The sequence below is a fragment of the Naegleria gruberi genome (assembly GCF_000004985.1).
Source record: "Naegleria gruberi genomic scaffold NAEGRscaffold_17, whole genome shotgun sequence".
NCBI classification, from domain to species: Eukaryota; Heterolobosea; class Eutetramitea; order Acrasida; family Naegleriidae; genus Naegleria; species Naegleria gruberi.
Window position 1 is genome coordinate 365,396 of NW_003163310.1, and position 12,767 is coordinate 378,162.

Sequence of the window (12,767 nt, forward strand, 5' to 3'; positions counted from 1 at the left end):
TAAGAATGAATATTCCATTGTGGAATAGTGTTTGGTTGGTTATTTGGTAACCAATTCCATTGGTGTGGATGTAATTGTTTATTATTTGCATTCTTTATATTTGGAATTGACCAAACAATTTTGCTTTCCATTGACCATCTAGGGAATTCAATAATAGAAAGAAAGTTCCCAATACACTTGGTCTTCTCGGCATGAATGAAATACAACAATATAAAAAAATATGGAGACAAGAAGTAGGATATTCACAAGTTCTGGCAGCACCAGTAACTTGTCAAATGCAGAGGAAAATACATTACCTGCTAATATCCACCATCATCAAGTGAATGTAGAGAAGGAAACAGATCCAATACCTAATTTTAAAAGAACAGTCGATTCGAATAAGAAGATTTCTAATATCTTTAGGCGAATTGTGAGAAGTTGTTGCAATAAGATTCCATTTTTTGGTAGTTTTACTTCATCAAATGATGAAAGTATTGTTGGAAGAAAAGTTGTGGAACAAACTTCCGAAACCAATTTTCCATATTGTAAAATATTAATGCTAGTAATACTTGGTTTTCTAATTGCCTCCTTTATATTGGGAGTTGTACTTTACATGATTGTTTCCCGATGGGTAAGAGATCAAGCAGGTGATTTTATTGTTCATGAAATTGTTCGTAAAGGAAATTTAAAACACATTTTACAACAAGTGGTTGATCGTGTTTATTTGTATGATGTTGAGGGAGATTTCAAAAATCCAAGATATCAACTTGCAGTGGATACTTCTCATGATGGTGAATTCTCGGTTCTCGTTCAACACATGTTAAATAATCCAGAGTTTGAGAATTATGAAGAACAAATCCATAGAAATGAGAAGAGATATACCATTGTTGATATTGGAGCTCATGATTGTGTTAGTGGTTCAAATAGTTTCAATTTTATCAAGATGGGATTCGATGCAATTGTTGTTGAGCCATCTCCAGTTAATATGAAATTGTGTAAGAGTAATTTGGAGAGAGCTAGAAGAACATTTAAATTTGATCAACATCATCCTCGTCAACGTATTGAATTTGTGGAGGCTGCCATTACTGATGCTGATGGAACAGCAACTTTGGGCAATAGAGATGAGAAGGATAGTTGGGGAATGCAATTCTTTGTGGATAAGGAGAATCCAAATGCTGGAAATCTTGGTAATGCTCCAGTTGTTAAAACTCTCAAATTTGGAACATTTGCTGCGGAAAGTGAGCTTCCAAAGAAGTTTTCAGTCTTGTCTATCGATGCTGAAGGTCAAGATGTTAAGATTTTATTGAACTTCTTGAGAGAGGGCTATAAACCATTATATTTGATTTATGAAGGACTTCATGGCACTGGTTTAAAGGTAGAAGTGATGAGTACCTATGGTTATCAATTGATTGGTGAGAGAGGATGGAATCAAATCTATGTTTACAGAGTTGAAACTGATACTATTTTAAAGAAAAAGAAATAGATGTATAATAAATAATATGTAAATTATTTATTGCAACTATCTTTCATTTCAATATCGTCAGTTTCATTGGCCTTTTCTACAGCATCCTTATATTCCTCTTCAGAGAGGTATGGTCGAATGAGATCGAGTTTACCAATTCTTTGCAATCCTCTTCTCAATAATTTGGCCATACGAGGGCTTCTCTTAACAAGATCAGAATAAACCAAATGGACATTGGAGCTGTCACAAAAGTTTTGAGTGACTGCAAAGGTATCATCCAAATTCAAGACCATATGCCACCAAGTACTTGGTACAAAGATTAAATCACCAGGATATTGAACACATTCCCAAGGTCTTCTTCCTTGATTAAGGGCTTCATAATATTCATTGGTCAACCATTGAATTGGTTCAGAACAAGGTACATAGCTTGGAACTGGTTGAGCATTGTCCTTAATTTCAAATTCATCTTCATAAATCTTGTTAATTTTACCTTCGTGTAATAATTTAGTCTTGATTTGCTTTTCGAATTGCAACTTTTCTTGAATCATTTCTTGTTCTGCACTCTTCATTTCTTCAATTGCTTCCTCCAAATCTTCACTCACATGACTCATTGGATAGAAGAGCCATCTCTTACGACCACTCAATAAGGCATTCCAAGCACTTGTCAAGTATGGATCCATGTGGAACTAATTACTCTGTTTAGTATAATTTAACACAAATAATACTTACTTGAGTACCACTTCTTGCAGGTCCAACAACCAGCCATCTAAAGAGTGGTCTTTCATCAAGTGATAGACATTGCTCGAAAAAGTCTTCCTTGAATAATTGTGGAATTTCATATTCATCCAAAAGTCTTACATCTCTTTCTGCAAACTTTGAATCAAAAACATAGATTGGATTTTCATCTTGATTATGTTTCATATAATTGGCATAATTTTGAAACTTGATTTTGATATTGCCTTCCTTTCTGTGTTCATCGTATTTACTCAAATCCTTTCCTTCCTTTTTATCTTGAAGATATTCTCTGTACAATTCTGAATAATGAGGACCCAAGTGTGAAACTTGTTGATCTGTTTTAAATTCAACTTCACCATACTTTTCCAAGAATGAATCCAATTTCCAATTAGTCATGGCTTTCCAGCTTGAAAGAGCTCCTGTAATAATTACAGGAATTTGAAACTTGTTATACTTTTCAGTAAATTGTTCATAAGTAATACTCTCGGCAGGTATTCTTTCAATGTGTGAAAATGGAATATCAAAAAGTGACATGTCAAATTGAGATCTACTCCATCTACTGTACAAGGTACCTGAAAATCCAGTAAATGGACATGGTTTCTCAATCTTTTTACTCAACCACCATGCATGGATATAGGTATATTTCCATGATTTTTCATACCAAAAGTTTCCTTGAAATTCATTCAATGTAAATTGTCTCCACATACTATGATCTTCACTCAATACGAGTAGAGTTTTAGAAACCAATGAAAGATTACAAAGCTCACTCTTTGATAGGTATGGAATGATAATTTCAACAATACCATCATCAGGAATTTCCTGGAGTAAACCCAATCCTTTTCTAATTATCATCATTTGTTAATATCATTGTCATCATCATGAGACAATTCAACCATCATCATTATCAATATGATCACTTGTTTAATTTAAAGAACAACTTACTCTCTAATAATTGGCTTGAAATTTTCTTGTGCTTGTGCTGGTTCCTTGTTGATCGGATCAACAACAGATACTCCTGGAGCAGTGATTGTTGTCATGTGTTAATGGTGTGGAGTATGCAATGAGGTTTACCGGTATTTTTTTCTTATGTTCTAAAAAGAACAATTTGGTGTATTGTTCGATTTTGGATAATTGGATGGCAATTCGAAATAATGTACATGAGGATGAACATTTGGTTTTTGGGTGCTCTTAGTAGATGGGGTTACATCCATGATTGATTTGCATTACAATCATGGATGGAGAAAAGATAAGGCATTAAGTTTAGAATAAATCATTCGAAAAAAAGATTAATTGGTAACAGTGAATTTATTTGATACAAACTATACATTACATTTTCATCTGAGAGAGATGAAGAGAGTTTAATTGCCATCGAGCAATGGAACATTGTCCAAAATACCCTTTTCAGGAGCATATTTACCATAGTGCAATTCATTCATGTCAGTGCTGGAAATCTTTGTCCAACCATCAGAACGAATCAAATATACATTGATAATACCACCAGAGTAAGCATCACGGTGAGTAGCGTGATAAATAGCACGACGACCTAATTCACAAGCTTCTTCTTCTGTCAAATCAGCACGATAACCTTGATCCAAAACACCATAGGCATATAATGATCCTGAACCAACTGAGAATCTTGTTCCCTTCAAACGAGTACCATCGTTATCAACCATGAACAAGTTTGGACCTGTGTGATCCCAACCAGCAATCATAGTACCCATAGAGAGTCCATGATCCTTATATTGATATACAATATTGCTGAGCAACTTTGATGCAGCAGCAACAGAAATACGACGCTTATTTCTCAATTCATACAATCTACATTGCATACCCAAATAACGTTCCCAAAATTGACAATCAGCAGCACCACCAGCCATAGTTCCCAAAAGGTATGGATTGATTTCAATGACCTTCTTAACATTTTGTGATGAAATGTAATTACCCATAGAAGCACGGGAATCGACTGCAATCACAATACCCTTATTAAATACAAAACCTAATGTTGTAGTACCCTTGGCATAAGTCTTTTCCAATTTTTCCTTTTGATGTATAAAACCAGAATTATTGAGTGATGGTGGAAGAGCAAATCCTTGTTGTCCATCCAATCCGTATGAAATATCTAAACAAGGATCTTGAAGAATAACATTATCTTCATCTTGAGGTCCAATAGAAAGTGAAGTAAAATCACTCGATAATACACTCGACAAGTTTGCTCCTTGCTTGAATGATTTTGTTGTCTTTGTTGATGGGAATGAGAGCATTTTTTTATATTAATAATTTTCAATAATGATCTAAAAATAAAATATTTTTTCCTCTTTCCCATCACTTATTAAATTCCTTTCCTCTTGAAGACAATTTCAAGCTTGTTTTTCATCCAACAAAGTAATATCGACAGCAATGAAATCAATTGAGATCTATGATGGTCAAAGAGGACATGGTCAGCGGATTTGTTATTCAATAAGTTTGGCTTTGATCAATTAATGAAAAATTAATAATTTATTTTTAAAATTTAAAAAAAAATTGATCGGATCACAGTTCATAATTTTAAAACGAATTTTTTTTCTAAAATCATCATTGGATCGTAATCTTTTAATCAAAATAGTCCTAGAATAATAATAATTTGAAAATGGAATATCTTGTGGATGCATTAACGAGAGCACCAACACAAGTTTTGGTAAAAAGTGCTACTCAATTCGGTGAAGATGCTGCAAGAGTTTTGGGAGCAGCCATTGAAGAATCACTTAAAAATTGTACAGAGGAAATTACAACTAGTATTAAAGAAAATTTGAGAGTATCCGGAAAGGGAATATCAAAAGAATTAGATAAATTTTCCCAGGTTTTTAAAGAGACTGCAGTTGAAGGATTTACAGAGTGGGGTATTGGTATTGAAAGAGCATTCTATCATTTAGGTCATAAATTGGAAAATGGTTTAAATAATACAGCTAATAGATTGGCTGTTCAATTGGATACAAGTATTGAAAATAATTTATCAAAAATTGATTTGACAGTTAGAGATAGTGTCGATGTTTTTTCGAAAGGTTTTTTAAAAGAACAAGTTCCACATTGGAGAAATAGTTTTATGAGAGAATTGAATATTGTGATGATATGTTTACTACTTGTTAGTATTGGAATATTTATTTTGTGTATGAGTTGGGCTCTTGGAGGATATCAAATCATTACCCACATTTTGACAAAAGAGTTCAGTACATTGTGCTTTTTAATTTTTGCTGTTATTAATGGAATCTCCCTGTATATATGGAGCAAGTCACTGAAAGAAGGTGAAAGCTCAAACGCTTCTGTACAACAGCAATCTGAAGAAGCTGCAACTCCAAACACCAAATGGGTTAGAAATATCATAACAGAACAACACTTTTATTACAAGAAGAATCCCCAATTAATGCTGATATTTGTGGGGTGTTTGAGTTTCTTAATGGGTCATTTGGGAAGAGATGTTTTTTCATTCTCCTCGTTTTTAACTCCTTCATCTGGAATTGTTTTTCAAGCACTAACTCACTTGACTTCATGGTTCCATATTTTGATAATTCTCATACTTATGATTGCCATCACTCTGATTATTAATAAGATACTCTTATTCCAAGTAACCTTAAAGGTTTACACTTTATGGAAAGATTGGATGAAATTCAGAGAATTGATGAGAAATGATTCTCGTATTGTTACCTCTAGTCCTATTCAAGAAGACTCGGTAAAGCAAGAAGTAGTTATTGAAAGAGTTGAATCAGTCAAGTCTCATACTAATATTGGTGTTGGAGATGAAGTTCAACAACCAACACTTCCTCCTGTACGTACATCTTTGACTAACATTCCAAGAATTTCTCCAAAGAGCTATTCATCTGGAAACATACCTGTCAGACAACAGAGTAGTGCAGAACCACTGTCAAAGAGAGCTCATAGTGGTGATCATTTAGAATCTTTCAATGATGATTCCAGTAGTGACAGTAGTGAGGAATCAAGCAGTAGCGATAGCAGTACTGAAGAAGAGGAACCAAAAATCACTCGTGTTGGGGACATCCCAATCTCTGGTGCACCTTTCCTCTTGTTCTGCAAACAGAATAGACCTAAGCTCACTCAACAAAATCCAAACGCATCCTTCTTTGAAGTAAGGAAAAAGCTAGATGAAATGTGGATGAACCTGAGTGAGGATGAGAAACATGTCTATGAAGAACAAGTGGAGAAGTTAAAGGAAGAGCTGTAAATAAAATTAGTTCACTAAAGATGTTCCTCTTGTTGTAAAATTCAAAGAGATCTTTAGAAATTATAAAAAAGATTAGGACATAAGTTTTTGCAAAGTAATAATTTATGTATGTTGGTTTTTAGTACAGTTTAGAAAAATATAAGGAGGTATAAGTGAGAAAATCATAAGTCAGATTATTGGGATTTCAAAGTAGAAATTTCCTTTTCCAAAACTTCCATTCTCTTCTTGAGTTGTTCCATTTCACGTTCTCTGGCAGCAATCTTGTCACCTTCCTTGAAACCACGTTGAATCATCCAGTCATCGTTCAAGAACTTTGACAAATAGTTTCTAATAGAATCTGGCAACAAGACAACAATTCTCTTGTCAGCACTGAGATTGAGCTTCTTAGCAGCAGCAATAGCAGCATACATAGCAGTACCAGAGGAACCACCACACAAAAGACCTTCTTCCTTAATCAATTCTCTAGCAATAGTGAATGATGGTTCATCTTCAGTCTTAATCCAAACATCAATCAAGCTTCTATCCAAAACATCAGGAACAAAGTCATAACCAATACCTTCAACTTGATAAGTTCCGACCTTATCATTTTCAGGATCAGCCAAAAGTGAACCAACTGGGTCAGCACCAACAACAATGATACCAGGAACCTTTTCCTTGAGCTTCTTTGCAATACCAGAAGCAGTACCACCAGTACCAACACCCATGACAATAACATCAATTTTACCACCAGTTTGCTTGAGAATTTCTTCAGCAGTACCTTCGTAGTGAGCCATTGGGTTGTCAATATTCTTGTATTGATCCAAAATGTGAGCAGTTTCACCAATTTCTTCCTTCATACGAGCAGCAACACCAATATGTGAATCAGGTGAGTTCCAGTCAGCTTCAGTTGGAGTTCTGATAATATCAGCACCCAAACCCTTCAAGACAGAAACCTTTTCTTGAGACATCTTTTCTGGCAAGGTAATAATCATCTTGTATCCCTTAACAGCAGCAGTCAAAGCCAAACCAATACCAGTATTACCAGAGGTTGGTTCAATGAGAGTGTCACCTGGTTTAATACGGCCACTCTTTTCAGCTTCCAAGAGCATACGTTTACCAATTCTATCCTTGACTGAACCACCAGCGTTGAAATATTCACATTTAACCAAGACTTCACATTCAACTCCGTGCATCTTTGGAACACGATGCAAACGAACCATTGGGGTGTTACCAATAGCATCAAGTACGGTATCAAAAATTTGTCTACATTTACAACATCATGGGTTAGAATTTTGTGGGTAACATGCGAGATTGAATTTTGGTAGAATTTTAGTTGAATGCATATAACAAAGCACATATATATTCATCAAAGTGGATTTTATGAATTGGATCAAAATTATTGAATTATTATTAATATAAATAATAATTGGATAATTCAATAACAAAAAACCAAAAGCAACAAACACCACACAAGATGGATTTTTAAAAATAAAAACAACATCGGTTGTTATTCTACGATAGTAATACAATACAATACTTACTCTCTGTTGGCAGACATATTGTTTATGTAGTGTGCGTTGATTGCTTTCTAAAAGACTCTTTTAAGTGTGTGGGTAAAGAGAAAAAAAATGTATTTTTTTCTAAAGAATTTTAAATTGTCGCCGCGCAAGCATTAACCAAGTCCTAACTGGGTTCAACACAATATTGGAGGAGTTTTTGCAATGAACCACCAGCTAGGAGTTAAAAATCTCTATTGTAAACTTGGTTTCCAGCGTCGCTCCTTTTAAATAATCGTCGTTTTGTAAGATGTGGATTCTTTTTGGTGCATAATAAAATAATATGGATATGAATTTACAGTTGTTTCAAATCAGATTATTTCATGTTGTTTTTCATTGTGGTTGTTGAAATTTGTGAACGTTCTGGATTTGGGTTGTTGTAAAGGATCAGCGGAGTTTATTATTTTCTCATGAATTAAAAATATCTAATATAGTTGCTTAAAATTGTGGTGTTTCAACTCTGATCTCATTCCCCTCAATATCATTTCACATTTAATAAATATTAAAATTTAACATGACTTGAATTCATTGCTGCCAAAATTGAGCGTCCTGTTAATACTAAAAAATCACAATTTTTCAATCCTTCATATTCCAATTTGCAGATTTTAATTTGCAGCTATTAAATTAATCTAATGCACATTGAATAATACTCTTAAAATACATCCAGGATAAAAAAGCTGATCAATATGATGTAGATTTATGAATTTCCTCAATTCAAAATCATTATTATGGCTCCAAACCAAAAACATCATCAGCAAGTGGAAACAAACAAAATGAAAGTGTTGATGTGAAGAAGATTGAAAACTACTCTGAGTGGTACTCTACCAAGAGTGATTTCCTTGATTATTATGAAGTGGGGAAACCATTTGGAACAATTGCACAAATGAACTTATGAAGAAATTCTTGCGGTTCCAGTTATTGAGGGTAGGAAGACTGAAACTGAAAAGTTTTCTGCCGCAGATTTCACAACAACCATTGAGGCTTTCATTCCAACAAACGGAAGAGCTGATCAAGCTGCCATAAGTTGGGTGTTATGATCATGGTGATGACAAGGATATGGTCTTGCCACCAAGTTGCCTTCACTCTAGTTGTTCTTATTCCTTTTTCTGTAAGAATAAGGATAATAGTCAACGGAAATTTTCACTCTCCTAGACCAAAATGGGATTCGTATTAAGATTGATTATCGTTTGGAAAAGACTCAAATTGGGAAATTCAAATATTGGGAACTTTATGGTATTCCATTGAGAATTGAAATTGGTCTAAAGGAAACTGGCCAAGCCAAGCTCTGTAGAAGAGACAATGGAGAAATGGACAGTCTCTCTTGATCAACCCACTGCTCAATATATCAATGGCACTTTGGATATGATTCACAATTCCATGTTGGAAAAAGCTTCACTGGGTGGTTGTAAAGTTTTCTGTACAGAATTGACTGACAGAAAACCAAACAAGAGGGCTATTTGGTAAATTGAATAAACAAATTAGATTTAAAGTGTGTAAGTAAACAAGGGACAATTTTCTAATGCTCATAGTTTTTCATTAAGGGATTCAAGGAGATTAAGTTTCTCTAGGTTCTTCTGAATATAAGTAGACCTTAAAAAATAGCTGAAAGCTCAACATTTTTTCTCATGAAGTCCCTTTCCTCAAATCCATTCACTATGTTGTTTAGTATTAGAGAAATTGATAGGACTTCAATTTTAGCAATCATGCAAGCATATTGAACAAGAAAGAAGCAAGATAGTGGAGAAGAAAAACCAGGGGTAACATCATTTACTCAGGAATAAACTTCTTCTTGATAAATTTTCATTAAGAGAGTAGAATCTATCACGATGTTGCAAAGACATAAAAGGATCGGAACCTAAGACAGTGTTTTGTAATTGCCATTTTCTATACCAAATCAAATCTCTAAAATACTGTAACATTGGTTCTGTACAGGAAACGTCTGATGCTTTTATTGACCAAAAAAGTTCACTTTAATAATCACAAACATCAACAACAAGATGTGTAACCAACCTAAAATAAATGAATCCAACTACCTAGCGCACAGACACTGGAAACTAAACGAAAAAAATTCAATGAGAACAATCCTTGTTTTATTGGCTTTGTGTGTTTTAGCACTCGCTGTGAATGGTGCTGACATTAGTTTTATCAGCTCATTTGATGATTATAAACTTTCTTGCAACTTAAAGACAAAGAATAATACAGTGAATCCAATCTCATCTGGTTATTTGGTTGGGTTATATGCTGAGGGTGGCTCTAGCTATCGTTTGGCCATGATTGACTTGGACAGTAATGCCATTACTTACATTGGTAATGATGTCTTTAATTCTTATTCATTGGGTGGTGTCGCCATCGACCCAATTAACCACAGATTATTCATCATGGTTGTTCCATCTCAAACTCCAACAATGAGAACATACAGTCTATTAACTGGTAAAATGTTGTATCAAGTGAATACTTCTGAAATTTCCAACTTGGTTTTTGAACCAGCATTGGGTAATCTCTATGGATTAGGTTACAATGATTCAATGGTCACAATTTTGGATATTGATTGGGAAACTGGTGAGGATACAATTGTTGCAACTACTCCACTCAAAGGATCTACCAATATGATTCGTAATATTAATCCAGCAACATCTGTGATGTATATTTATGGATATGATAGTACCTATTTCAATACTATGATTGCTGTCAATTTAACAAGTGGAAGTTGGAAATATTTCAATCCTCCTTCTATTACTTCCTATGTTGCTTTGTTTTCAAATGGTTATCAAGGTAAATCCAATGTCCTTGCAATTGCTGAATACGAAGGAAAATATGCTCCTGTTTCCATTGATAGCAATACAAATGTCACTGTAATTGGTTCAACAAGGTTTAATTCATTGGTCCTGTCTGACAAGGCTTATGACGTTAAGGAAAATGTCATTATTGGAACATTGGAAGATACAAGCAAGATTGTAGTTCTTAATATGACTAGTGGATTGATTGTAAAACAAATTCCATTGAATAGTGGTGCTTCTCTTGGACCTGTCTCATACCAACAAATTTGTGTCTGTTGTATTGCTTCTCAAAACACAAGAAGTATCTATGGTGGTTCATTGGACAAGTCAATTGTTCTTCCATGTCAAACCAATACTGCATCATCCACCAAAGTAATTGGTACTACTAGTAGTAATGGTACTATCAAACCATCTCAGAGCAGAGTTAGTTCTTCCAATTCAAATTTCAATATTTCACTTGTATTCATTGTGATTGTAGGATTTTTGATGGGTCTGTTCTAAATAGATCATGTAGAATAAAATTACTTTCCAAATATTTTTAATCTTTGAATTTCCAATTGTGATTGAATATGATTTAAATCAGTGTTTTGATCCAAAAGCACTTTGGTTTGAGTTGAATCATTCATTAGAGTGAAGTGCTCAAATAAAGGTTGTTTTAAAAGGATGGAATCATCCATCTCCGTGTTAAAGGTGTCTGAATTTTCTTGTGAAATTTTCATAGTATCTGAGAGCACCACAAAAGGAATATTGTAAAATCTGGAAATCGAATAGAGTACGCTTGTGCCAGTCTTGTTAGAAATTACAATGTCTCCATGACTATAATGGATTGAATCTGATCCTACACACATAAGATCAACCTTTCCAGAACGTGAGAGTAAAGCAACTGCTGCTTCAGTGCAAACTTGAACTCTTAGATTTTTGATACCCTGATCTAAGGCAAAGTCCTTCAGAGATTTAGCTGTTTTGTACCCTTCCTTTTCTGGCTGAGACTCTGTACAATAGATGGTTAAATCAATGGATGCATGTTTTGCATGTAAGTCTAACATTAAATCTTTCAATGATTTAATAACAACACTGCTCCAACTGTGGGTCAATATTGAGATTTTCTGGGTGTTATCTTTTAAAAATTCTGATTTCACATAATTTTGAAACTTATTTGATAGTAACTGAGTATTGTTTGATATCTTAATGCCAAATTTGTTCAATCTGTCTTTCATTTTCTGTACCATATTTTCAAAAGTTTGTTCAGAAATTTGTTTGACAATACTATCCTGATCAAATTGTAATTCACCATTCATTATTTCTACAAGAGATTGAACAGCCACATTCCTAATCATTGGCATTTCAATTCTACATTGATCTAAAATCCAAACAATGTCTCTCAGTTTCGAAGTTAAAAAAACAGCTCTCATGCTATCCATATCTATTGAAGAATTCATCAATTTGAAATAATCTGGTATATCTTCAGATGAAAATAAGTTCAAGGCCTTTTTCATAATATCTATCGTTTTCAAAGCAATGGTAGTTGCACCATCTGTAAAATTATTAACAATGGTATTGTCTATTTCTACCAATAATTCAGTCTCCAATCCATAGAAAAAGTATAATCTGTGAAGAGTGTCTCTTAGATTGGGAACTGTTTCATGTAGGGTGGGAGTGGTGCTGTCATTCATACCCTTCCTCAGAAATTGCTCAGTATCAAAAACATTGAATGAATCGTGTTCCCAATCAATCTTGAATCCTAAATTATCAAGTTGGCTAGGGATATCTTTTGAATTTTCTACTGACAATCTAAATAGAAAAGGATAAACAATAAATCCCTTTCCATTATTTAAAGGCAAATATTGTGGACGACCACTTCGGATGAAGTTCAAATGTTTTCCAACTTGTAATTGTGTTTCTTCTTGGATTTCTCTGAAGGCACTCCATCGGGCTTTCCACAAAATAATCACCAACCCTATAATCAAACCGATCATTTGAAGAATAATCCACAGGTGGATTGTTAACCAAGTCAATAGAACCAGAAATTGAAGCCCACATTTTCGGATAAGAATTAACCTTCTCCG

At 34.1% G+C, this 12,767-nt stretch overlaps 6 protein-coding genes across 6 annotated transcripts; 3 read left to right on the plus strand and 3 right to left on the minus strand.

The window, feature by feature from the left end:
- Positions 1–220: 220 nt before the first annotated feature.
- NAEGRDRAFT_48223 (uncharacterized protein) lies at positions 221–1,462 on the plus strand (the record flags this gene model as incomplete). The annotated part of the gene is made up of 1 exon (XM_002678509.1): positions 221–1,462. One exon carries the CDS (start codon positions 221–223, stop codon positions 1,460–1,462), a length of 1,242 nt encoding a protein of 413 aa, XP_002678555.1.
- Positions 1,463–1,485: 23 nt separating this feature from the next.
- Positions 1,486–3,213, minus strand: NAEGRDRAFT_66246 (jmjc domain-containing protein; the record flags this gene model as incomplete). Its single annotated transcript, XM_002678621.1, has 3 exons — positions 1,486–2,127; positions 2,171–3,017; positions 3,119–3,213. The coding sequence occupies 3 exons, from the start codon at positions 3,211–3,213 to the stop codon at positions 1,486–1,488; spliced, it is 1,584 nt and encodes a 527-aa protein (XP_002678667.1).
- A 251-nt stretch (positions 3,214–3,464) lies between these two features.
- Positions 3,465–4,437, minus strand: NAEGRDRAFT_57706 (uncharacterized protein; the record flags this gene model as incomplete). Its single annotated transcript, XM_002678622.1, has 1 exon — positions 3,465–4,437. The coding sequence occupies one exon, from the start codon at positions 4,435–4,437 to the stop codon at positions 3,535–3,537; it is 903 nt and encodes a 300-aa protein (XP_002678668.1). The 3' UTR covers positions 3,465–3,534.
- A 365-nt stretch (positions 4,438–4,802) lies between these two features.
- Positions 4,803–6,402, plus strand: NAEGRDRAFT_79324 (HMG box family protein; the record flags this gene model as incomplete). Its single annotated transcript, XM_002678510.1, has 1 exon — positions 4,803–6,402. One exon carries the CDS (start codon positions 4,803–4,805, stop codon positions 6,387–6,389), a length of 1,587 nt encoding a protein of 528 aa, XP_002678556.1. The 3' UTR covers positions 6,390–6,402.
- A 76-nt stretch (positions 6,403–6,478) lies between these two features.
- NAEGRDRAFT_36304 (cystathionine beta synthase) lies at positions 6,479–7,998 on the minus strand. Its single transcript, XM_002678623.1, has 2 exons — positions 7,910–7,998; positions 6,479–7,631 (listed from the first exon to the last, which is right to left on the minus strand). The coding sequence occupies exons 1-2, from the start codon at positions 7,924–7,926 to the stop codon at positions 6,563–6,565; spliced, it is 1,086 nt and encodes a 361-aa protein (XP_002678669.1). The 5' UTR covers positions 7,927–7,998; the 3' UTR covers positions 6,479–6,562.
- A 1,923-nt stretch (positions 7,999–9,921) lies between these two features.
- NAEGRDRAFT_48227 (uncharacterized protein) lies at positions 9,922–11,202 on the plus strand (the record flags this gene model as incomplete). Its single annotated transcript, XM_002678511.1, has 1 exon — positions 9,922–11,202. One exon carries the CDS (start codon positions 9,922–9,924, stop codon positions 11,200–11,202), a length of 1,281 nt encoding a protein of 426 aa, XP_002678557.1.
- Positions 11,203–12,767: the final 1,565 nt, after the last annotated feature.